The following is a 26,078-nucleotide window of genomic DNA, read 5'->3' on the forward strand; positions in this document are numbered from 1 at the left end:
AAGTTGGGTGGGAAATCAAGGGCCAGTTGGCAACCTAGTTGCAGGCAGGGACTGAGGACGATGACCTGGTTAGCCTTAGAAAGCTAAGAGTGTGATACAATCGATACAGACCATCACAGGTCAAGTGTAGAGTAAACATGGTTAGCTCTCCCAGGCACACAATCAACTGCCCAGAACTGTTCTACAATGTGTATCTCTCCAATAAAGGCAGACTGCCTCATTCCCTCCAGAAGTGGCTTTTCATTTATTTTATCTCATGTGGTGACAAGCTTTACTCATTCTATGCCTAGCTCTCCTAAGATTCACAAGCTCTCCAAGCTAGATCTCCTAGGTAGGTTTCAGCTCTGCATCTAGCTCCACCCCCATCTAAGTAGCATCTCTTTAGAAGCCTACAAGGGTCTGAGGCAGGGCAGCAGCAGCCTGCAGGTTGGAAGAAAGGAAGCCACAGGAGTGGCTAGAAAAATGAGGGAAAGTAAAGGAACGTGGCTAACACCAGAGATGAACAGATGGAGACTCTGAGAAGTGGTCTCTGGGGGGTCGGGATGGGGACCTGTCCTTTTGCCTTTGTGAAGTTTCTTCATTCTCCATCTAATCCAGAGAATTGTTTTGGAGGCACCAAACTCAGGCTGACATTCAGACCAAATGGTTGTGTATTCATTTTCCATGAGAACTCTAGTAAGAATGTTCACGAATGCAGATCACAGGAAGCCAAGTCAGATTCAGAAAGCTGATTTGTGCCCTTGGAACCCAGCCAGAGTGGTGGTGGGGTACTTAGGCTAGAGTCTCCAAGGCTGACAGCCCCCTACATCATCTCCTCGATAGGGCTACATGCAGTGTGGACATTGACATTCTCTAGCCAGGACCTTGTCCAATGCAGGAGTTGCACTGCCCAGCCGCTGCTCTCTGACTATCCATTCCTAGGCTCCATAATGACAGCTCCCCTTTTGTGGGCACTGCCTGTGTTTAGGCAGAAGGCAGCATTGTAGAGGGCCTCACTGCTGTCCCTGACCATCATCAGCAGAGCAAAACCCATGCAAACCATCAAGGGTACTGGAGCTCATCTGTTGCACACCAATTCTGGTGTTCATCTCCGTGACATCCCAAGCCACAGTCATTATCCCAGAACAACCCAAGCTCCCTCTGATCCTTGGAACTGAGTCCCCTTTCATGTCCTTGGGTCTCCCTTGGATGGCGGGAGTCATAACTCATGGCTAAGAGCTATAGGTGCCCCTTACCTCCTCTGCCTATCTCTGCTACTTACAGCTACTGCCAACTTCTTGGCTTGGAAGGGTCATGGGGGCTAAGAAGGACCTTTGTGCTCTCCATTACTGGGCCCTGGAGTTCTCACCACCTCTGGAAGCTTTGAATCTGGTCAATGTCTCCTTACTTGCCAAGCCCACCAAGACTCAAGATGGCTGCTCCCAGGGACTAAAGCACAGAGCTAACCCTTCAGGTCCACACACTAGGTTTTCCCCCATCTGGCAGAGGTAGACTTTTGCAGACCAAGCTCATAAATTCTGAATTCTGCTAACCCCAAGGGTAGGGGATGGGACACAAGCCCATGGACCCAAAGAAACAGTGCCCTTTCACTCCCCCAAATCTCTGTGCTGCTCAAGTGAATGCATCTGGTCAGAGGTGAGAAAGTCAATTTATAGGCCCAGCATGCGACAGCTCTTGGCAGCTTTGACACCACGTGGTAGAGGGTCCGGAGGTCCCTCAATACAAGCCTGGAAAGAGGAGCTTCAAAGAGATCTCCACTCAGAGAATATGACTTGTGTCCTCTACAGCAACAGAAGACACAGGGCCTCGTATCTGATTCCAAGGATAAGAAACCCAAGGGTCAAGCGGTGGAGGCTGCCAGCCTAGTGGCAGGGCAAAACAAAAAGAAGCAAGCTCCATTTCCACCAGTCAGAGGACAAAGGCTCTAACAGGTAAGAAAACTGAAGTCCGTGGCTGGAGCCAGCAGTGATGGCAGGATAATCCTCTGTTTGGCATGCCAAAAATCTATGAGTTTCCATGGGTCAAGCAGACACTCTAGGAAGCAATTGTGCTGGAAGAGCTGTCTTGATGTGATTTCCCAAAAAAAGCCGACTGGCAGAGCAAAAGCACTCCTGCGCTTTCAGGGGCTGGAGCTGAGATAGAGGCCAAGAGTTCAGAATAACAAAATATAAAATAGCTAGACAAGCACAACAACATATACATATGAATGACCTTGTAAATTACAAACTAGAATACTCAGGCCAGCCTCGGTGGCTCATGCCAGTAATCCGAGCACTTTGGGAGGCAGAGGCGAGAGGATCACTTGAGGTCACCAGTTCGAGACTAGCCTGGCCAACATGGTGAAACACCCCTCTCTACTAAAAATATAAAGATTAGCCAGGTGTGGTGGCACGCATCTGTAGTCCCAGTTACTCGGGAGGATGAGGTGGGAGAATCGCTTGAAGCAGGGAGGCAGAGGTTACAGTGAGCTGAGATTGTGCCACTGCACTCCAGCCTGGGCAACAGAGTGACAGAGTGAGACCCTGTCTCAAAAAAAAAAAAAAAAAAAAAATTAACGGAAAAATAATGGTAACTTATTCTTACTTGGTATAAACAAAAACCTATTTTAAGGTTACAGTAGGTGGTATTGGCACAGAAATAGATCAGTAGAACAAAAGAATAAGTTCAGAAATAGACTTTAGCATATGATTCCGTATATGATTTCAAATCACTAACGGAAAAAAACAGTCAATGAGTTTTTTTTTTTTTTGGAAATAGGGTCTTGCTCTGTCACCCCACTGGAGTGCAGGGCATGACCATGGCTCACTGCAGCCTCAACCTCCCCCGTTCAAGGGATCCTCCCACTTCAGCCTCTCAAGTAGCTAGGACTACACGTGCGCAACACCATGCCTGGCTCATTTTTGTATTTTTAGTAAAGACAGGGTTTCACCACGTTGGCCAGGCTGGTCTTGAACACCTGGCCTCAAGTGATCCACCCACCTTGGCCTCCCAAAGATTACAGGTGTGTGCCACTGCGCCTGGCCCCTGGTAATTCTTATTTTTTGTAAAGATGGGGTGTCGCCATGTTGCCCAGGCTAGTCTCGAACTCCTGACCTCAAGTGATCCTCCCACCTCAGCCTCCCAAAGTGCTGGGATTACAGGCATGAACCACTGCTCCTGGTCTCAATGACTATTAATAGGACAACTAGCCAACCATTTAACAATGATTTTTATTTAAAAAGATACCTTCCCCAGCCTCACTCCCTACCCTAAAATAAGTTATAGATGGATTAAAAATTTTAAATGTTTAAAAAAATGCTAGATTATATTTAGTATCTTGAGATTAGAAGGTCCAACACAAGGAAAAAGACGGATAAATTTGACTATACAAATTTAAAATTTTTGTGTGGCAAAATATAATACAAACAAGGTTAAAAAAAGGTCATCATTTTTAGAAATTATAAACTAGAAAAATTGTTTACAAAACATATGACAGGAATTAAAATTACTACAATATAAAGAGCTTTTTCAAATCAAAGACAAATAGGCCAAGTACTGAGAAAAAGACAACTCACAAAGACAGAATTAACAATTGGCCAATCAACAAGCAAAATAATCAGAGAGATGCAGACAAAACATTGAAACATCCTTCTTCACATACCAGATTAATCAAGATTAACAATACAACAGCACTCAGTGGCGTTGAGGCTTTCTGCTGGTGAGAGTATAAATTTTTGTATAAATTTTTGCATAAAAGTCTTCCAGCAATCTGCACTGTAAAATGTACATAGTTTCCATTCCAAAAATTTTACTTCCGGGAATGTGGCCTAAGTGATAATTGCATACTTTCATACAGACTTTTATAAGGACAATAAACATCTGAAAATATTCTAAATGCACAACAGAGTATTGGTTAAATGAATTATGGTACAAACTTATAATGCAGTCATGAGTGACATGAAAAATGTGATGAGTGAAAGAATGATGTTACAAAACCACACACAAAATTTGACTCCATTTGGGTAATCCTGAGTTGAGTTTGACTCCATTTTGGTAACCCTGAGTTGAGCCCAAAAAGTATGGATCTAGATGTGCATGTCCCACCCCCCACCCACCGCACACACACTCCACCACCACCACCGAAAGGATTCACTCTCTGAAACAAGAGCACACATTGCCTTTTAAATTGACTTGCTTCATTGACTCACCCTCCCCACAAACTGGGGCACAGAAAAGGCCACGCCCTTCCTCCCCAGAAGCAGGCACTGCCTTGTTCGTTCAGTCTAACCAATAAAGGATGTGGTAGGTAAAAAGTTCTTACAACGCTATTTGATTGACTTCTATGAGACCATTGAGTTCCTCTTAGAAGAACAGAATGGGAAAACAGAAGGTTTAGAAAATCAGAATGTGAGATTAGCAATGAAAAGGGAACACTGAATTTTCTTTTTTATTTCCTTTAAAATCAATTTAATTATTAACTTTATTCCAAGCTAAAGTGGAATTTCAAGATAATCACTTCTGCTCTGGTCTTACCTTACGTGCCCCACTGCAATTTCAGGTCTTGAGTCAGAGAACAGACTATTTCCTCTTCCCCTTAATTAACCTCCATCCATTTGCTTGGTTGTTTGTGGATCCTTCTAGAAGGGATGGGTGGAGGTGCCTTACAGTGAAAAGACAGGTATACATACACACACATTGTATATATAGATTGGAAATTCAAAGGCCTGACATTCCTGGGAACCAAAAAGTCTGTCCAAAGATTAGCTCCATAGCTAGCTCAAGGGCTTTCAAATGCCAGAAAAGAGAACTAGGGCAGCCAGAAGACTTGGCCCCACAATTCAAGTATTAACACTGAGCAATTCTGTGTTATAATTTGCAGCAGTTAGAGGAAATCCCAAAGTCCATGTTTTTGCTATTTTAGTAAATTTTTTTGGATCTCACTGTGTCACCCAGGCTGGAGTGCGGTGGTGTGACCATGGCTCACTGCAACCTCAAACTCCTGGGCTCAAGCGATCCTCCTGCCTCAGCCTCCTGAGTAGCTGGGACTACAAGTGCACGCCACCATGCCCGGCTAATTTTTAAAACTTTTTTTGCAGACATGGGGTCTCACTATGTTACCAGGGCTGGTCTTGAAAGCCTCCCAAAGTTTAGTAATCTTATATGAATTGCTTTTACTTTTCTGCATTGTACCCAGAAGGTGATGTTTTACTTTTTAGTCAGTTATTTTAACCAGAAACTTTTAATACTAAGCAAGGGGGATTTCTTCCTTTCTGTGACAATTATACCACATTCCATGTGGACAACTGTATCTTTGGCAGTTAATTCTAGAGCTGGAAATTAGGGAAGCAGGTAATATAGAAGCATACAGCATTTACAAAACTGGCAAAAAATAAAATAAGTCAAGGGGAGGCTCAGATTCTCTCTCTGGACAAAGATGGGCTTTGAGGAAAGATCCTCACTCATCAGAGGCCCAGCCCTATGCTAACCACAGTAATTTGTATTGATACCTAATTTAGTTCAGGAGCTATAAAATAGCTATAAAATAAAAAAATAGTATGTTTGTGGCCAGGCGCGGTGGCTCATGCCTGTAATCCCAGCACTTTGGGAGGCCAAGGCGGGTGGATCACGAAGTTAAGAGATCGAGACCATCCTAGCTAACACGGTGAAACCCCATCTCTACTAAAAATACAAAAAATTAGCTGGGCGCAGTGGCGGGCGCCTGTAGTCCCAGCTACTCGGGAGGCTGAGGCAGAGGAAAGGCGTGAACCCGGGAGGCAGAGCTTGCAGTGAGCCTAGATAGCGCCACTGCACTCCTGCCAGCGTGAAAGAGCGAGACTCTGTCTCAAAAAAAAAAAAAGTATGTTTGCATTATTGCACATAAAAATTAAAAATTGAGAGCTATTTGTATTCGTCTATTGAGAGAAACGGTCTCTGGGGTTTAGGATGGGGACCTGTCCCCATTATAGACCTGTTCTGGTCTATAATTTACCTAAGATGAGAGCAGAAAGGGCTTTAAATGTTGATCCTAAGTTGTCGTTGGAGGGCAGTACCCCAGAGGACAGGGGAATCATTCCTAATACTGGCAGGGGCCGGGGGCTGACAGCTGGCATTGAACACCTGAGTGTCAGGATATTACTCCCCTCTCTCTAATTCTTCCCAATAGAGCGGATACACTCTGGACTCCCTGGGTTGGAGCAGCTACATGGGCAGTTTGTACTTGTTCCTCTTGTCTCTTCATCTGCCCATAAGCCCAAGGCACTCAGAGTCATCCCTCACTGACACCCAGCAAGCCGGTGAACACACTGGCCCACTGCATTGGGAAGCCCTTTCCTTTTGCTAAGAACTGCATTCATCTATGCTGCTTCTTGAGGCTGTGCAGTATCACCTCCCTCCTCCATGGTTTTTCTTCTCCAGGCCTAGCAGGCAAGGGAGAAGGAGAGATGCCAGAAGCCTCTGTCTTTCCTTCCCCATTCGTTTCTTACTGAGTCTTGGAGTTAAATTGTTAGTGCCAGGCGTGTGGCTCACACCTGTAATCTCAGCACTTTGGGAGGCAAAGGCGGGCGAATCAACTGAGATCAAGAGTTTGAAACCACCCTAGCCAACATGGTGAAACCCCATCTCTACTAAACATATAAAAATTAGCTGGGCGTGGTGGGGGGGGCCCTGTAGTCCCAGCTACATGGGAGGCTGAGGCAGGAGAATCACTTGAACCTGTGAGGCAGAGGTTGCAGCGAGCTGAGATCTCGCCACTTCCCTCCAGCCTGGGCAACAGAAAAAAAAAGGAAAGAATGCCAATTCATGATTTAAAAGTAAAATCAAATACACTCCATCTGTCAACTTAGCATATTCACAGGAGGCCCAGCACCGCTTATATCTAATGTTTCATGGTTCATAATGTAGTAACATTCATAGTTACTGAAGTTTAGATAAAAGAAGTGTCACCCTCTACGGCAACCCCTCCCCTGAAACACATATGGACTCTAGTCTGGCCATGGGCTCAATACCGTTTTAAGCACTGTCACTACACTACCACCAAATCTCAGTTTCTAACAGGGGGCAAAGAGCATTTTTAGAAGACGCTTAGTAACAGAAAAATTAACCAAGGGAAGAACGATCTTAATTACGGGACATTTTTACTGGAATGTAGACATTACTTTTGAATATATAGGACAATAGGAATTGCATCAAAGCAATGCTGCCTAACAGACACAGCAGGAAACTTATTGGCATGGCCAGGCTAGTATATTTTCTCATTAGTATATCAACTAATTATAGGAAAAGTACTGTTTCTAAAGTGCTTGAAACATTTGCCTACGTCACTGTTCTCTTTTTCAATGACCTCCTTCATAAAGTCAAACTCTAGCCCAAACTTAAGCCCATCTCACTGCATATTGTAAAGAATGGATTCTGAATGAATTAACAGAAATGCTTATATAGGAGGTTGCAGAGATTCTCTTGCAGTCAATGTCTAGAGGAGCTAACCCTCAGGCATCACTCAGAGGAAGTCCCAGCCAAGATTCACAGATCTGTACGTAGCCTTTGGTCAATATCACAGTGTACATCAGGAGTCTCAAGTTCATTGCACAGAACTGGTCCTGTAGCAGGGAAGACTCGGAATTCCAGAGTTTTCTCCTTATGGGTGACTCCTCAGGGATAGCCACCATCTTGAATCCAGGAATGGGGCCCAGCTGAGAATGGAGAAAGTTACAGGCCCACATGCTCCCTGGACGGAAGTCACACGGAGCCACTGCGCAGGCACCTGAGAAGCTGCCAGAACACCTGCCCCAGCAGCAGTGCATCCTCCCCACTCAGTGTCCATCTGCCATCTAGACATGGAGGAGGAAAAGAAAAGAGACAAATATGAACACACTTTGGTTTTCCCACTGTGCGTCTCTATGCACAGCTCACACGCACACCCATGGGAGGAGGCGAGGGGGAGCAGCATTGGAAGCTCAGCCTCCCCTCTGTGTGTGGCCAGGGCAGCCATCACTGGTCCTGCTCTTTTCCTGGCAAGGCATCCCCCATACTACCTGGAGGTATAGGGTTAGCCATGCCTTTCACCGCTGAGTGTGCTCTGCTGAGCCAAGACAACCTCCACCCACACTCCCTTTGACTCCCCTCACCCCCAGCTGTTCTTCATGACTCTGACCCATCCTCCCCTCCATTCCACTCATTTCTCAAAAATGACACCCTCACATACCACACCGCTGAGAAGGAGAGGAATGCGAGAATGATCACAACAGCCAGGGAGCCCAGTCCAACACCCGCCATCTGCAGCAGCGTGAGTGACGAATCTGTGGGACAAAACCACAGGCTTAGCCCAGAGTGCACGGCATCACCACCTCCCAGGAGGCACACACCCCACTGTGCTCAATCCATTTTAACCCAGAGCTTGGCCCCATTTAACAAAGAATCCCAAGAATGCCCAGCATGCCTGTGTGTCCCCTGAGTTGGCCCTGTGGATATGCAGCCTCAGGAAATTACAGTTACAAGGTATTTCTGAAAAGGAAGTGTAAAGCCAGACCACGTTAAAGTTACAAGGGAGAAAAAAGCCGATCTTGTTGAGCATACAAATACTACGCAACGTGTTACATTTTTTGTTGGTCCTTTCGCAATCGATTACACGTGAGAGATTTTTATGGGCCGTTTTCTTTTGCATAGAGGGACAAGTCATTATGATATTATTTTAATTTGGGTTCCAAAACTGATAGCCCTGATGGTCAGATATAGCAAAGGAATATCCTTTGTGGAGTCACCTGTCATTTTCTCCATACCTCAACAAGGATCATACTTCCCTGCTCAGCTCAGCAGGTTTACTGAGAGGATAAAATAAGAAAATTGACGTAAAAGTACTTTGAAAGACATACTTTCTATTTGGGGACCATCACATGCCAACTCCAGGGAGATCCCCAATTATAAACTAAAAAACACTCACAGTTGAGTTGCACATTTGGGCCAAGTGACTGACTTAGAGAATCATGTTCTAGATTAGAGCAAAAATTTCATTTTAATTTGCAAACACTTATTTAGCACTTACTATGTGCCAGACACTGTTCTAAGCACCTCACAAATATTCACTCATTTAGGCTTCTAACCAGCCTTTACATTAGGTACTATTATTGTTCCCTTAAGGAACCAAGGTGGGAGTGGTTAAGTACAACTCAGGTCTTTACAGCCAGGTTAAGAGGACTGCATTTCTATTGGAAACTCAGTACAGTACCTGGCACTAGTAAGACCAGCCATAGAATACACCTTGTGTTAAACAGCCCTGCAGAACTTGAAACCGCCTTTGCAAAAATTATAACTGAGAAAATTACAACCGTGAAAAAGATCTGACCTAACTGACTCCATCTTGCTTCTAACCTCCAAGTTGCCCTTGTTCATTCCTGGGCGTAGGCTGAACTAACTTTGGGAGGAACTCAGTTTATAGTTTAACTTTGAAACAAAGACGATAATAGCCCTTTCCCCAAACAAATCCCCATCCTGTCTGGGGACCAGACTGCCTTTGCAAGACTAACAAATTAGCCATAATACTAGAAATTATGGTTTAGGAGTCCTGCAGCTGGAAGCTGCAAGATTCTGAACTGCTCAAATTGCTCCTAGGGCTAACATCGCTATTGTAAAACCTAAGATCAGTGCTTGAGATATTTTCTAGACCCTGGACTCCATGGATCGGCTGGCATCACCCAGATCCATAAACTGGCTCATCTGATCTTGTGGCCCCCACCCAGAAACTGACTCAGTGCAAGAGGACAGCTTCGACTCTGTGATTTCATCTCCAACCCAACCAATCAGCACTTCTGACTCACTGACCTCCCACCCCCTACCCCCTACACACTAAGTTATCCTTAAAAACCCCATCCCCGAATTTTCAGGGACACTGATTTGAGTAATAATAAAACTCCAGTCTCCCATACAGCCGGCTCTGTGTGAATTAAGCTCTTTATTGCAATTCCTGTCTTGATAAATCAGCTCTGTCTAGGCAGCAGGCAAGGAAAACTCATTGGGCGGTTACTAATTCTCAAAAAGTGCTGCCAAGAGCCTTTCTAGAAAACATGGCTTATATTATTTGGTTGCTTTTAGTCTATAGAAGAAAAATGGCCTTGACACTTTTAAGAAGCTAGATTACTTATTTTGTTTTACTTTATTTTTATTTATTATTATTTTTTGAGACAGAGTCTTGCTCTGTCACCCAGACTGTAGTGCAGTGGCATGATCTCGGCTCACTGCAACCTCCACCTCCCGGATTCAAGCGATTCTCCTGCCCCAGTCTCCCCAGTAGCTGGGACTACAGGTGTACTCCACCACGCCTGGCTAGTTTTTGTATTTTAGTAGAGACAGGACTTCACCATGTTGGCCAGGCTGGTCTCGAACTCTTGACCTCAGCTGATCTGCCTGTCTTGGCCTCCCAAAGTGCTAGAATTATAGGCATGAGCCACCATGCCCAGCCAAGAAGCTAGATTATAAAATGGAAGGAGAAACAGTGATTAAGTGAAGAATTAGTAAAGAAAAAATATTAGGAGAGTGACTTGAATTGCAAGACAGTAAAACAGTGCAGTATTAGAATAGGAATCAATACATTGGAACAAAATAGCCTAGAAACAAATCCAAGTATATCAAATACTTTCAAGGCTTGAATACTGGAGTCAGATGTCCAAGTCTTTATCTGAACACCAACACTGCCTGTGTGACTTTGTGCAAGTTATTCATCCATTCTGTGCCTCAGTCCCCACACTGAGGGATGCTGTAATAACATGGGAATGATAGCAATACTACCCACCTCTAGGTAGTGGGAGAAATCAGTGAGTTAGTACAGGTTGAAACAGTGCCTGGCACAGAATAAGCAATAAGCAAATGTTAGCTACTGTTAGTTATTATTGTTTTTGTTGTTTTGATACTGTTTCAGATCACCGGGGAAATGATAAATTATTCATAACCAGTGCTGAGAAAATTGGCTAACCATTTAGAATCAAGTAACTTTGATCAGTAGAGCTTATATCATATATCAAAATAAAATCCAGATGGATTACAGACTTAAATTGAAACCTAAAAGGATTAGGAAATGTTAGTGAATATTTACCTAATATTAAAGGGAGTAAGAAATTTCTAAGCATATTTGTTAACACAGAAACCTTAAGAGAATGAGATATTTAACCACTTTAAAAAGCATGCACTTCTTATACCGAAAACTACCATAAGCAAGATCAAAAGGCAAATGGCAAGCTGGGTAAAATATCTAGAATAATGGGCAAGAAGTTAACATATAGAGAGTGTTACAGATTAATAAAGGCATACCTCAATAGCGAAATGAGCAAATTCTATGAAAAGGTAAATCACATGTAAAACATGATTACAGATGATCAATAAAACTTTGATCAAATGCTCTCTTACAAGTAATAAAAATGCAAATTAAGGCATTAAGATGCCATCTTTGTGCATGACTCATAAACATTTTCTTAAATGCCATCTTGGTGGACTAATTAACTAGATTTGTTTTGTTTTGTTTTGTTTTTAAGAGAAAATACAATTCTGGAGATGAACGGGGGAGCTGGTACTTTCCTGCACTGGTATTTCATCCAATCTACCCAGTATTCCTTCCAACTTCTGTCATCAATTTTTTTTCCTGTGTACTTTTTCCTCTACACTTTTACTCTCTCTATATTTTAATCACTGATTGATGAATATGTTGAACTGAAGATGACTGTGGACAGAGATCCATATCATGCATATTCTTCGGTCTGATTTCAACTCAATAATTGTTAATGAGTTCCTATCAACTGTGCAGAGCCATTCAGCTTGTTTCTAAGCCCACATACAGCCCTCATGTCCCCACACTGTCCACAAGGACACTATTGTTTGTTGAAGTCTATGAAATACATTATGCGTGCCATATTTCCCTGACCAATTACTGACTCCGTGCAAGAAGAAATGGAAAGCAATCTGACCTAATCTGCTCTTAAAGCTCCTGACTCCTGGGAACTGATGTTTTTTCTACCACGGATACACAAGCCATCACTTGAAGACCTTGCTTTGCCTTGACTTCAAGTTACCATCATCTACACTTCTGGTGGTTATTCCTTTGTGCAAAGTTCCTTGTTCTTTGCTCATCTCTAGTCCTCTTACATCTCTCCATTTTCTTCAAGATTTATCGAAGATCATTTGCAATGGTTTATCCATCTCATGTGAAAACTGTATGAACCTGCCAGAATATGCTTCATCCATGTTGGAAGACTTGAACCTATGTAGGGTAGTGAGCTCTTTTCTTTCTTCTAACTATCCCCTCACAAACGAAGAGGTCACAAGCTAAGTAGGAGTTAAGGAAGCTGACTTTCTCTTGACCATCCACCAGCAGGATCTACCTGGGCGCAACTATTCCTTACTCTAGACATAGTATTGGAAAACAATCTTTATTTATTCTGCATAGCACAATTTGGGTTTGGCCCCAGGAATGATTCTTGCTCGTAGATCAGTTCCTGGTTGTATGTCTTTTTGTCTACTTTGCATATACACTCTGAAAAATCTGAGTCAATCTAATCAAGAGTGCTCACAAGTGTTGCCACACAAGCTTCTTTAGAGACTTTCCTCATTAATTCCTTACTAAGAAAATTTACAACTGGCAAATTTGAATTGTATTTTTTATAGCCTCACCATCCTTTGGTTACCCTACCTTTCCATGGTCTCATGCCAGAGAACCATGTTTATTTTTCTTCTGAATCACTTGTAGAATATTTTTTTACAAACCCAAGTGAATGAATCATGTGTTATACCCCAGATCAGTTACTCAATCTTGGAGAAAGTAAATCCATTAAGACTAAACTTCATTCTCTTTATGGTGGCTCCTTCAAGAGAGCTAGTGCTCAGGAGGAGTGATGGGGCCTTTCTGGACTTTTCTTTAACCCCTTCCCTGATAGAAATATCGCACGCTGAAGAGGAAGTTAGAAAGGCCCTATTTCTACTCTCAGACTTTGTGACAGCTTGAGGACTCTCCATGGGTGTGGACATTTTTTCATGAATATATATGGGCATGGTCACTTCCTGAAAGCACCAATTCTGTTCTCCAAATGGTAAATAATAATAATAATAATAATAATTAGCACAGTGACTTCTATTTACTGTGTTAAATTTCTCTTTGCTATTCTAGGGTCTTCTCACTTGAATTCCATTCACAGCCAAAGATGGCAAAGGAAATCAAAGTGGAAAACTAATTTAGAGATCAATAGTGCTTGATAAATTAGCAACACTGTTATATTCCATTTTTACTGCAGTTTAACAAATTACCATAAACTTAGGTAGCTTTAACCCATTTATTAGCTCAGAATTCTGTGGGTGGTAAGTTCAGGCACATTGTGGCTGGTTCTTTGCTCAGGGCCTGTATTAGTCCCTTCTCACACTGCTATAAAGAACTACCTGAGACTGGATAATTTAAAAGAAAAGAGGTTTAATTGACTCACAGTTCCACAGGGTGTATAGGAGGCAAGCCTAAGGAGGCCCCAAGAAATGTGCCATCATGGCAGAAGGTGAAGGGGAAGCAGGCACAGTCTTCACATGGCCAGAGCAAGAGAGAGAGAGAGTGAAGGGGGAAGTGCTACACACATTCAAACAACCAGATCTCATGAGAGCTCTATCATGAGAAGAGCAAGGGGGTAATTCATCCCCATGATTCAGTCATCTCCCACCAGGCCCCTCCTTCAATACATGGGGATTACAATTCGACATGAGATTTGGGTGGGGACATAGAGCCAAACCATATTAGGGCCTTACGAGGCTAGAAGCAAGGTGGATTGCACTTCCTTCTGGAGGCTCTGGAGAAGAAGCTGCTTCCAAGCTCATTCAGGTTATTGGCTAAATTCAGTTCCTTGCTGCTATGGTTTGAGTTTATATCCTCTGAAACTCACTTGAAATTTAATCCTCAATGTGGTGGTGTCAGGAGGTGGGACCTAGTGGGAGCTGTTTGGGTCATGGGGTTGGAGCCCTCATGAACAGATTAATGCCCTCTCTCAGAGGTGAGTGAGTTCTTGCTCTGGAGGGACATGTATTACCAGGGAGCTGATTGTTATAAAAACGAGTCAACTTCCTAGACTCTTTCTTGCTTCCTGTGTCATCATGTGATCTCTTTGTAAATACCTGCTGGCTTTTCCACTTCTCTGCCATTGTTCTGGTGAGCATGTAGCCCTCACCAGAAGCAGGCCAGATGCAGCACTATGCTCTTGAACTTCCCAACCTACAGACTCATGAGCTAAATAAACCTCTTTTCTTAATAAGTTACCCAGCCTCCAGTATTCTGTTATAGCAACACAAAACAGACTAAGACACTTGCAGTTGTAGGACTAGGGTGCCCATTTTCTTACTGGCTGCAGCCAGGCCTTGCTCAGCTCCTTCTGTTAAGCTGCACTCCTTGCCATGTGGACCTCTCCATCTTCAAGCTGCAGGAGAATTTCCCTATGTCAAATCCATCTCATTCTTTGAAGCTCCAACTTCCCCTATCTCTGACCTCTAGATCCAGATTTAAAGGGCTCCTGTGATTAGGTCAGGCCTATCTGGATAATCTCCCTATTTGGAAGCTTAATTACATCTCCAAAATCCCTTCACAGCAATATGTAGAACAGTCTTTGAATGAATAACTGAGAGAAGGTAGATGTATACCAAAGACCAGGAATTTGGGAACCATATTAGAATTCTTCCTATCACAACTATAAAGGTTTAAAATGATGGTGTGCGTGTATATATGTACATATATACCCATGTATGTACATATACGGTAAATACATATGTATAGATACTAGGTTTATATCTTGATGTAAGTCTTCTCTGGCTTATTTGATAAGTATTGCACCTGCTATGCTTCATTTCCCATAAAACTGACTGCTGCTTCCTCAGTAATCATTCAGCCCAATTCAATGCATTCTGATTGAACACCTAATGCATGCCAGGCTCTGTTTCTGCTCTTCAAATGCCCTTCAAGGGTGTAAAATCTAGTAGTAGAAGACAAAACAAGTGCACACCCATTGCTCTAAAATATAGCAGAATAGCCAAAGAGGGGCAGATCCTGCCCTGTTGAGAAAATTTTAAAAGCTTCAGGGAGGAAAGGGCATTTGATTTTAATCTTGAAGAACAGGTGGGATAAGCAGAGATTCATAGGTGGGTGATCAGGAAATCCAGATGGAAGTTGTCAAGTAATTATATGAGCAAGGACATTAAGAGGAGAAAGTATGGGCCATAGCCAGAAAACAGCTGGAACATTGGTTTGAATGGAGAAGAATAAAAGATGCAATTAGAAGGGTATGTTTGTGTCAAACAGAAGACTTGGAAGCCAAACTGAAAAATAATGGAGGACCATGGAAGCAGACGAAACAAAATTAGTTCTGCAGTTTAGAAACAAGTCAGGTGGTGGTGTGTAGGCTGGAATGACGAGGGAAATTCTGAACTCTTGTGATGGGAGATGAGGAAGGAGGATTTGCCCATCATCCCTGCTACAGGTAGGAAGGCCTATGCTCAGGGAGTGAACACAGAAATGAAAATCAGAGAGGCGTGCCCAAGGTGCTAAATGTGGGCTGAAAGAGAAAAAGGAGTAGTCACGAATAACTCAGAGGTTTCATGCTTACAACTGGAGAATGTTTCCTGATTACAGCTTATTATCACCTCACATATATCAAATGACCTTGCTTTGTGACTCAAGAAATCACAGACTCATAGTACTCTGTGTCTGGAAAGGATCTCAGAGATCCCAGAGAGAGGGCGATTGAGAACTGGCCAAGTTAAATATCATTTCAAAGACACTTTGCTGATCAGTAGCAGGAGATTCAGGCAAGTAAGCCCAGGCCTCTGCATCTTCCATCAAACCGACCGCTGGTTTCCTGATAATCTTTACAAAGCTCTTCTAGGGACAATATGCAAAAGGTAAATGGCATAATTTGTCACTGGGCAAAGGCCAGAACGGGGCTGAACCTTGGCACGAGTGAACTGGCACCATTTCAGGACTAATTTAGATCTCAGTTCTCTGCAAATTACTTTCTGAAATGGCAGTCTCCAAACTTTTTTAAAAAAGTAGACTGCCCGAGATGGGTGCACAACACAGGTAAATGTTATACATAGATAAGTATGTGCTAGAATTGCCTTCAGAATTTCCACAGAACAGTGTTTTTCCTATTATCTTCCAGAGATTTCCAGTGGTTTAATTTCAAAGGCTCAAACTCTCCTTCAATATTGGTTCTCAAGCTGAGGGGAGACCAGGGCACTGCCAAAGCCACTTAGATATTTTCAAAGCAAAATCCTCCCTGTTAATTTAATCATAGCAGAATGACTGCAGCCAGCTCTTTGGCGATTTCTTCTACCCAGTTTGAATGTCTTCCAATCATAGCAAACAGCTACTGAGTAGAGTGGATTCTGGAAGCTATTATTTCTGGAAGCTTTGTCATCTTAATTATTCTGATAAAAGCATCTCTTTTCCTCGTGAGAATGCCATGCCCAATCCTAGAGCTTCAGGGGATGGACTGGCAAAAAAAACATTTATGAATGTTGGAATGTGTGGCTGTTTCTCATGGCCTTCATTAAAGTCCTACAAGTAAAGGCAGCTTGGCCCATCTGCACACAGAAACAGGACAGCACCCATCTTTGTCAAGAGAGGCCCTCACTGCCTGGTCATCAGCAATCCAAGATGGCTGACAGTCAGGTAACCCGCCTTGCACCCTGCTGAAAAGCCAAGTCCTCTACCCTTGTTGCAGTTGGTTTTAGCAGGGGTAAAAAGACGAAAATAAGATCAGGAGAGAAGCAGACAAATGAAGGAAGCCTAATTCCCCAGGCCCCTCCCAAATATTTCCTGCACAGTATTCTCTACTGACAAGATAAAAAATTCCCCATTAAAAAGTGCTATCCACTGGAATCCTTAGGGAAGCAAATTTATACTGGCACTTCCTCACCATGCCAGTTGATTGTTTTATGCTGCTCTGAGGCAGGGGAGAGAAGGTAAAGGGTTAAACTGATACTGTGGGCTAAGGGGAGAACTTCACAGCCTGTTGCTAGGACCCACAAACCACACGGAAAAGGTCCAGATTCCAAGGTCATAAACTCAACAAGATTTCTTGTATTAGCTACAAACTAATGGAATTCCTGGGAATCAAATCCACTGGCTGGCTGGCTGCCTGTTGGTTTTAAAGAAATGTACTGTACTGCCAGGGAAATCCCGAGCCTGGAAAACAAAGACCTGTGATTGCTCAAACCCTAAGGCAATTTCCCCGCCGGATTAACTCTTCCAAGGCAAAGGTTTAAGCTATACAGCGCTCAGTAGAGATGTTCCCAATGCATCTCTAAGGAAAGGCTTTGGAGGAAATGGACAAGGGGTCCTATCAGGCAGACCCAAACTGACCACCCAAGTGACCCATTCTGCTGCCAGGGCAGGAGATGCTTGCTTGTCCTGCCCAGCAAGAGGTGATCATTGCTATGGGGCCCCCTGACCACTGTACATTGCTTTATCTTTTCCTCCTTTCTAAATGAGAGTATTTATTGTGCTATTCAGTTTTCCCTCTCATATTATGTACTATGGTTTGAGATTGGTTAAATTTGCCATTTAGTCATAGATTACTTACATAGAGCACAAGAAACACATCTGGACTTGATCAAGAGTAAGATGCTATCCCCAGGATTCCTGGTCTTGGAGCTGGATGCAGTAACAGACCCAGCTTTCAGTTGTCTTCCACTAGGGTTCCATGTGGGATCGTACATAGGATAGTTCCACTTTGTTAAGGGAAGATGTTTTTCTTTTTTGTTGTTGTTGAGATGGAGTTTTGCTTTTGTTGCCCAGGCTGGAGTACAATGGGGTGATCTCGGCTCACCGCAACCTTTGCCTCCCGGGTTCAAGTGATTCTCCTGCCTCAGCCTCCCGAGTAGCTGAGATTACAGGCATGTGCCACCACGCCTGGCTAATTTTGTATTTTTAGTAGAGACAGGGTTTCTCCATGTTGGTCAGGCTGGTCTCGAACTCCCGACCTCAGGTGATTCGCCCACCTCGGCCTCCCAAAGTGCTGGGATTAAGTTTTTCTTAATATTATACATGTATGTGCACAAGCTACACAGCCGAATGGTAGGGGACTGTTGTAGCTCTTGTATTGGCTTTTCGGCATCTTTTCCTGTGCCCCATTTCTTGATAGGGATTTTGTCTCCCTTTCAGTGCAAACCTAATGGACCTATTGTTCACACTGCTCTGCCTCCAACCAGCCACGAGTAGACATAAAACCCAAGGGAGGCCAATCAACCTAGCCCATCTCCTATTAACAGTGATTCATCCAATGGACAGTCACTTAACCTAGCAGGAAATAATCTTTCCTTGAATTGAAAAGCTATGTTTTCCCAGTGAAATCGGTAAGCTGCGGGAGCTTGCCATCCCTCCCTCTCACATGTCCTACAGTAGAAGAAAATGAAGCCAAGTGACACTTAGAGAACTGAAACAAGAGAAAGAAAGAGAAGTCCCACTCACAGTGTTGAGTCCCCAGTCCCAGTTCCTGGGGCCTTGGTGGGGTAGCTCTTTGTATAATTCCAAAAGCTCCCATCCACTCACCCTCCTCCCATTTTTTTCAGCTATGAAGCTTTTTGCTTAAAGTAGTATGAATTGGGTTCTGGTTACCAGTGACAATTTTATAAACAGATCTCATCAATATGAACTTGATGCTGCAGAAAAGAAATAAGGACAGCATTCGTAGGCAGAAAATAATTTTACCTTTCACCTGAGCCCAAACTGCACAGGAGTGTCTTCTCACCTACAAAGGAAAACATAGCAATGCATTTAACTAGGTGGCACACAGTGTCAGTTTAAATATAGTTTGGAGGCTGAAGCCCTCTGAGTTTCAGCTTTTTCAATCTCTTAATTTGAACTAGAACTTTAAAGTCCAATCTAGCTCTAATATCTTGTGATATCACTAAGTGTTCAAGGGACTGGCGTGAGTTGCATGGACAGAAGTGACCCTACAGATCACTTCTATAGGTTTCCAATAGGTCTTGGAAAGCACACATGATAGGCCAACAACAGGAGTGACAAGAAGGATCATGCCCCTGACCAGCTCTTAGCAACTGGCACGGACCGCCTGGAGAATTATGCTGAAAAGGATTCTGAGGTCACACGTTCAGAAGGTTCAGCAAGAAGTAGTGATGCATGTTAGAGGCAAACCTATGAGAAGTCCCAGTATATAATACTTCACCTACCTAGATGTCACTTAGCAACGTCAGTTACCCAAAATGTGTCCATGAACCAGGAAGAAAGCAACAGGAACCTATATGAAAGCTCATCCATAGTAAAAGAAACCTATAGATTCAGTGGAATGAACACCTCTTCCCCCCTGTCATTATGATATGCTTATTTACGTGTTACAAATGCTGGGGACTTGCTCTGTATAAGACTTGAAAATATTCCCCAGAGGAAGCTGCATGGTGAGGGTTAGAGAAGGATCCCTCCAATGTCATTAGGAGATTATCTTTCAAATGACAGCCTTGGGCATTCTGGTTTGGATTTTATTAATTTTTTTTTAATTTAAGCTTAAACATTCTGAGAAAAGCTGCTGGGCACAGTGGCTCACACCTGTAATCCCAGAACTTTGGGAGGCTGAGATGAGCAGATCAGCTGAGGTCAGGGGTTCGAAACCAGCCTGGCCAACATGATGAAATCCCGTCCCTACTGAAAACACAAAAATTAGCTAGGTGTGGTGTGGTGGGCACCTGTACTCCCAGCTACTTGGAAGGCTGGGGCAGGAGAATCGCTTGAACCCAGGAGGCGGAGGTGCAGTGAGCCAAGACCACACCATTGTATTCCAGCCTGGGCAGCAGAATGAGACTTCGTCTCAAAAAAAAAAAAAAAAAAAATTCTGAGAAAAGCTTCAAATAGCCATAAGGGTTTGAATGTGACTAACATTTGCTTTGATGCTAAAGTGCAGATATTAGAAATGGAAGGCAATGTGCAAGAATAACCAGTGAAGAACATATTTCAAGACACTGGAGAATGGAAGGGACTTCAAATAGCAAGGCCGTTTGGGGGAATGGAGTATATAAAAGGAGAGAAACTGGCAGGGGCCAGGTGAAGAAGGGAGCTTATTAAACTGAAATGCCTGGATCATACTTGCATTTTATAAAACTCATGCTGGCAGTGGTATGAAGCAAGGAGATGGGTAGAATAAGAGACAGAAAGATGTGGTAGAAAAGTGATGTTCAGGCAAGAGATGACAAAGTCTGAGCAGTGCAGATGAAGGAGAGGAAAGAATGATTTTAAACAGAATTAAGGTGGTAGAATCGACATGATTTGCTGATGATCTGGATAAGAAGGTAAGAAAGAAGGAAGAGATAAGAACTATTCACAGGTTTTTGCCTTAGCAACGGGAGGCATGGCAATGCTATTTATTGGGACAGATACACAAAGGGAAAAACAAAATGGGGGCATTGGAAGACTCACACTCCCTGATTTCAAAATTTACTACAAAACTACAGTAAACAAAACAGTGTGGTAGTGACATAAAGACAGACAATATAGACCAATGGAACAGCATAGAGAACCTAGAAATAAACCCTTGCATATATATCAAATAATTGTTAACAAGAGTGCCAAGACCATTCAATGGGGAAAAGACAGTTTTTTCAGGCTGGGCACACTGGCTCACACCTGTAATCCCAGTACTTTGGGAGGCTGAGATAGGAGAAGTGCTTAAGCCCAGGAGTTTGAGACCAGCCTGGGCAATGCAGGGAGACCCCATCTCTACAAATAATTTTTAAATATTAGCCAGGCATGGTGGTGCACAACTGTAGTCCCAGCTACTTGGGAGGCTGAGGCAGGAGGATCACCTGAGCCCAGGAGGTCGAGGCTGCAGTGAGCCATGATTGCACCACTGCACTCCAGCCTGGGTGACAAAGTGAAACACTGTCTCAAAAAAAAAAAAAAAAGTTTTTTCAACAAATGGTACTAGGAAAACTGGATATCTACATATAAAAGAATGAATTTGGACCCTTACCCAACATCATATAAAAAATTAACTCAAAATGGATAAAAACCTAAATATAAGACCTCAAATTATAAAACTCTTAGAAGACAACATAGAGGAAAAGCTTCCTGAAACCGGATTTCTCAATGACTTCTTGGATATGACAAGACACAGGCAACAAAAGAAAAAATAGACTGATCATCATCCAAATTTCAAACTTTCATGCATCTAAGGACACTATCGATAGTAAAAGTGCAACCCACAGAATGGACGAAAATATTTGCAAATCACGTATTTCACAACGGATTACAGTAATATCCAGAATGTATGGAGAACTCTTAAAATTTAACAAAAACAAAAACAACCCAATTCAAAAATGAGCAAAGGACTTAAATAGACATTTCTCTAAAGAAGATACACAAATGGCTGATAAGCCAATGAAAAGGTGGTCAGCATCACTAGTCATTAGAGAAATGCAAACCAAAACCACAATAAGATGCCATCTCATGCTGGGAGTGGTGGCTCATGCCTATAATCCCAGCACTTTGGGAAGCCAAGGCAGGTGGATGGCTTGAGCCCAAGAGTTCAAGACCAGCCTGGGAAACATGGCAAAATCCTGTCTCTATGAAAAATGGAAAAATTAGTCGGGTGTGATGGCATGCACCTGTAGTCCCAGCTACTCAGGTGGCTGAGGTGAGAGGATCATCTGACCCCAGGGAGGTCAAGGCTGCAGTGACCTGTGATTGGGCCACTGCACTTCAGCCTGGTAAACAAAGAGACCCCATCCCCCACTTCCAAAACAAAAGATGTCACCTCACACCCTATCTTATAATAGGATGCCTATTATAAGAAAAGAAAACAGAAAACCGTAAGTGTTAGCAGGAACATGGACAAATTGGAACCCCTACGCACTGCTGGTGGGAATGGAAAATGGTATAGCGCTATGGAAAACAGTATGGTAGTTCCTTAAAAAAATTAAACATAGAATTATCATTTGATCAAGCAATTCCACTTCAGGTATATACACAAAAGAACTGAAAGCAGGGACTGAAACAGATATTTGCATATCAATGTTCATAGCAGCATTATTCGTAATAGCCAAAAGGTAGAAAATATCCCACTATTCATCCATGAATAAATGAATAAACAAACGTGGTATACTCATATAATGGAATATTATTCAGTCTTAAAAAGGAAGGAAATTCTGACACATGCCACAACATGGGTGAACCTAGAGGACTTTAGGCTAAATGAAATAAGCCAGTCACAAAATGAAAATACTGAATGATCCTACTTATATGAGGTACCTAGAGTAGTCAAATTCATAAAGATGGAAAGTAGGGCCGGGCGTGATGGCTCATGCCTGTAATCCCAACACTTTGGGAGGCCAAGGTGGGAGGATCACTTGAACCTAGGAGTTTGGAACCAGCCTAGGCAACATGGAGAGACTCTATCTCTACAAGAAATAAAAATTAAAAATTAGCCAGGCATGATGGTGCACACCTGTGGTCCAAGTTAACTCAGGCAGCTAAAGCACCAGTATTGTTTGAGCCCAGGGGGTTGAGGCTGCAGTGAGCTATGATCATGCCACTGCACTCCAGCCTGGGCAACAGAGCAAGACTCTGCCTCAAAAAAAACAGAAAGTAGAATGTTGGTTGCCAAGGGCTGTGGGAAGGAAGGAATGGGGAGTCATTTAATGGGTATAAAGTTTGTTCTGCAAGATAAAAAGAGTTTTGGACATTGGTTGCACAACAATGTGAATGAACTTAATGCCACTGAACTACACTTTAAAATGGTTAAGACAGTAAATTTTATATCGTATATATTTTACCACAATTAAAAATTAAAATTAAATCACTACTGATTTTATTATAATTGTCACACAAATATAGTTGAAACCCATGGGAAAGTCATCACAATTCAAATATGTAGATCCAAATATAAATTTTTTCAAAGCCTTTTCATCTCCTTTAACATCCTAAAGAATAACCACATATTCTTTTGTTCAGCTACATGAAAAAGAGTATCAATGACATCATAGGAAAGTTTCCTACAAACCAGAATTCTTTGTGTGTGTGTGTGAGACAGGGTCTCACTCTGTTGCCCAGGCTGGAGTGCAGTGGCATGATCTCGGCTCAGTGCAACCTCTGCCTCCCAGGCTCAAGAAATCTCCTGCCTCAGCCTCCCAAGTAGCTAGGACTATGGGTACATACCACCGTGCCTGGCTAATAAACCAGAATTCTTGTCCTAACCTCCAACTTCATTCCCTCTGTTATGAATTAAATGTCTATGCCCCTGCTCACCACCCAACCCCTGCCCCAAATTCACATGTTGAAGCCCTAACCTACAATGTGATGGTATTTGGAGGCAGGATCTTTGGGAGAGAAATAGATTCAGAAGAGGTTATAAGCCTGGAGCCCTCATGATGGGATAAGTGTCCTAATAAATAGAGGAAGAGCAATCAGAGCTCTCCCCTCCCCACTCCATCCCCACCATGTGAGGACACTGTAAGAAGGCGGCTGTCCGCAAGCCAGGAAGAGAGTCCTCACTGGGGAACTGAATCAGCTGGCACCTTGATCTTGGGCTTCCCAGCACAGACTGTGAGAAGTAAATGTCTGTTGCCTAAGCTACCCAGTCTGCCATATTTCACTATAGCAGCCCAAGCTGACTAATATACCCTCCCCAACCAAAGTCTTAATCTAGGACAGTAGATCTCTGAACCATCTCTAAATTGCACTCATGTTGTACTGCCAGTGTTTTGTCTATGGCTAAAAACTCCAAGTCAGAAACCCCAAGTAATTTTCTAACAAAAAGGCCTTGTCTAAGCTGTAAATACCTTTTTAGTAAGTTCAGGGCAATATATTTCTGGGCTTTAACTTTCCTTTCTTTATTCCTCCATTATTGTTACAAAGCACTGCTAGACATCTTTGATACTTGAACAGTCTTACAAGTAACTATTGGTTTCATAGCAAGCATGTTCATGATACATTACATTTGCATCCCACACAGAATTTAATAGAGTGTCTCAGTTTTAAATATGTGATAAACCTTACACTCAAGATGACAACATACTTTTACCTCAAATTCATCAGTCAAGAGCTGTTTGTATTAGTATTAATATAATCCTTCTAGTTTTCATTACCAACCCATATGAATTTACAACAAGCTTAGGGTTCTCCTAGGTCAACCATCACAATGGTTCTTCCAGATCTTCCATCCCTAACTGATGAATGCAGCTCCGTGATGTTTCCTGATTATCTAATGAATATTGAGTTCCACATCTCAGGAAAGAATCACTGCTGGAAGAGCTTTCTAAGGACTGTGGAAGGGAAAGTGGGACCTACGCCATAGCTGCGGAAGGGATGTAAGCAAAAAACAGCCCAGTGCTGTGCTTAATCTTCTGCTTCCCAGGAGAATGAGAGAAGCAGCAGCCTGGCAGGGGCACAAGGAAGTTAACAGAGAATCTAGATGTTTCTTTCCAACTTAAACTTCAGCAGTGCAATAGAATGAGGGCATCTGTGAAGCTTCAGAGTGAAAACAAAAACCAGGTCAGTCCAAATGCTGATTCAGCAAGGTCCCCAGGTGGTTCAGAATCCCTATCATCTGTAAGGGTTTCACCTGTCCCTTCTTCATAAAGGCAAAGTATTCACACACATTTTACGATTGTTACATGCAGTGTCCCTCTCAAATACTGGGAAAACAAATGTTTAAACATTTAAATTTCATGCAAAGGAGAAAATACAGAGTTCACAAGAGCTTGGAAAGAAAGATACCTTATTCCATTCACTTGTGATTCGTAATATAATGCAGTAATCACTCCCTCTTTTCAAGGGTGCATTATAATATTCCCCATAGTACAGCCTGTCTCCTATAGGTATCTCCATGGCATCATCTGGAACATCTTTGGCCAGTAGTTCTGCAGCCACATATCCATCAGCATCAGAGGCGTTGCTAAAGAAGGAGGAAGCGCCTTCAGAATCACAAGAAAATGTGCTTTGGAGGGCCAAGGGAAGCACTAACACCTGATATGAACTGGAAGAAAAAAAGAGAAGTGTCCATCAGACCCTTGCATGGGGAATTCATTCATTCATTCATTCATATTTATTGAGCACCTGCTATGAGATAAGCCTCTTTCTTTGTTTTTTGTTGTTGTTGTTATTTTTGAGACAGAGTCTTGCTCTGTCACTAGGCTGGAGTGCAGTGGTGCATTCTCGGCTCACTGCAACCTCCACCTCCCGGGTTCAAGCGATTCTCCTGCCTCAGCCTCCCAAGTAGCTGAGACTACAGGTGCATGCCACCACACCCAGCTAACTTTTGTATTTTTAGTAGAGATGGGGTTTCACCATGTTGGCCAGGCTTGTCTCAATCTCTTGACCTCATGATCCACCCGCCTCGGCCTCCCAAAGTGCTGGGATTACAGGCGTGAGCCAGTGCGCCCAGCTGAAATAAGCCTCTTTCTAGGCACTGGAGACACGACACTAGGCAAGAAAAAGTCCTGGCCCATGTGGGATTTACAGTCTGACAGCTCCAACCATCATGGAATTCCACTTTGAACCTAAAGGGTTAATGCCAGACGACACAGGGCAAGGGACCTCTCCAAGTTCTGGCTGTAGAGAGATGCCAAGTACATCCTCTTTAGCTGGGAGAAGTTATTGCACATATCACTGCCCTGTGTGTGTGTGTCATAAAATTGACCTAATCAGTGACTTTCACGTGGGCAAATAAAGCCCAACTGTGGAAAGGGTTAGCAGTCACATGGAGACCGAGTGCCTACCACAGTGAATGTACTAAGTCCAGAAAAAAGGCTGCAGACAATCATGTGGTGACCTGAAACAGAACTCATGTGATTTACATCCCCTACAGTTCATGGGCTGATACCAAAGTTCATGTGAAATAAATGAGATGCCAAGAGTGCAGAGTCACCATGAATTAATCTAGTCTGACAACACCCTGAAACAGCCAGAACAGTAATATGTCATGTATGCACTATAAAAACTGTTCCCCAATTGTGGACAGAAAAACACACTAACAAAATGGGTATTGTTTTTGTTATGTGTTTCATTATTTATCCCATCAAATAGAAAGCCTGGCAGTGAAAGGAAGTGTGAGAATAAAAATGCACTGAGAATGAATCACGCTTCCCTTCTA

General features: G+C 42.9%; 1 protein-coding gene across 1 annotated transcript in view; it reads right to left on the bottom strand.

The window, feature by feature from the left end:
* Nucleotides 1–7,095: 7,095 nt before the first annotated feature.
* The window catches only part of SUSD1 (sushi domain containing 1), a 135,438-nt gene continuing 116,455 nt past the window's right edge, over nt 7,096–26,078 (bottom strand). Inside the window, exons 15-18 of the mRNA XM_030817622.1 lie at nt 24,704–24,962; nt 18,689–18,728; nt 8,180–8,273; nt 7,096–7,805 (exon numbers count right to left, since the gene is read on the bottom strand). Of these exons, the coding sequence (XP_030673482.1) occupies nt 7,805; nt 8,180–8,273; nt 18,689–18,728; nt 24,704–24,962 (394 nt within the window). The 3' untranslated portion in view covers nt 7,096–7,804. The remainder of the gene's footprint in view (nt 7,806–8,179; nt 8,274–18,688; nt 18,729–24,703; nt 24,963–26,078) is intronic.

Source organism: Nomascus leucogenys, chromosome 8 (genome assembly GCF_006542625.1).
Source record: "Nomascus leucogenys isolate Asia chromosome 8, Asia_NLE_v1, whole genome shotgun sequence".
Lineage (NCBI taxonomy): Eukaryota > Metazoa > Chordata > Mammalia > Primates > Hylobatidae > Nomascus > Nomascus leucogenys.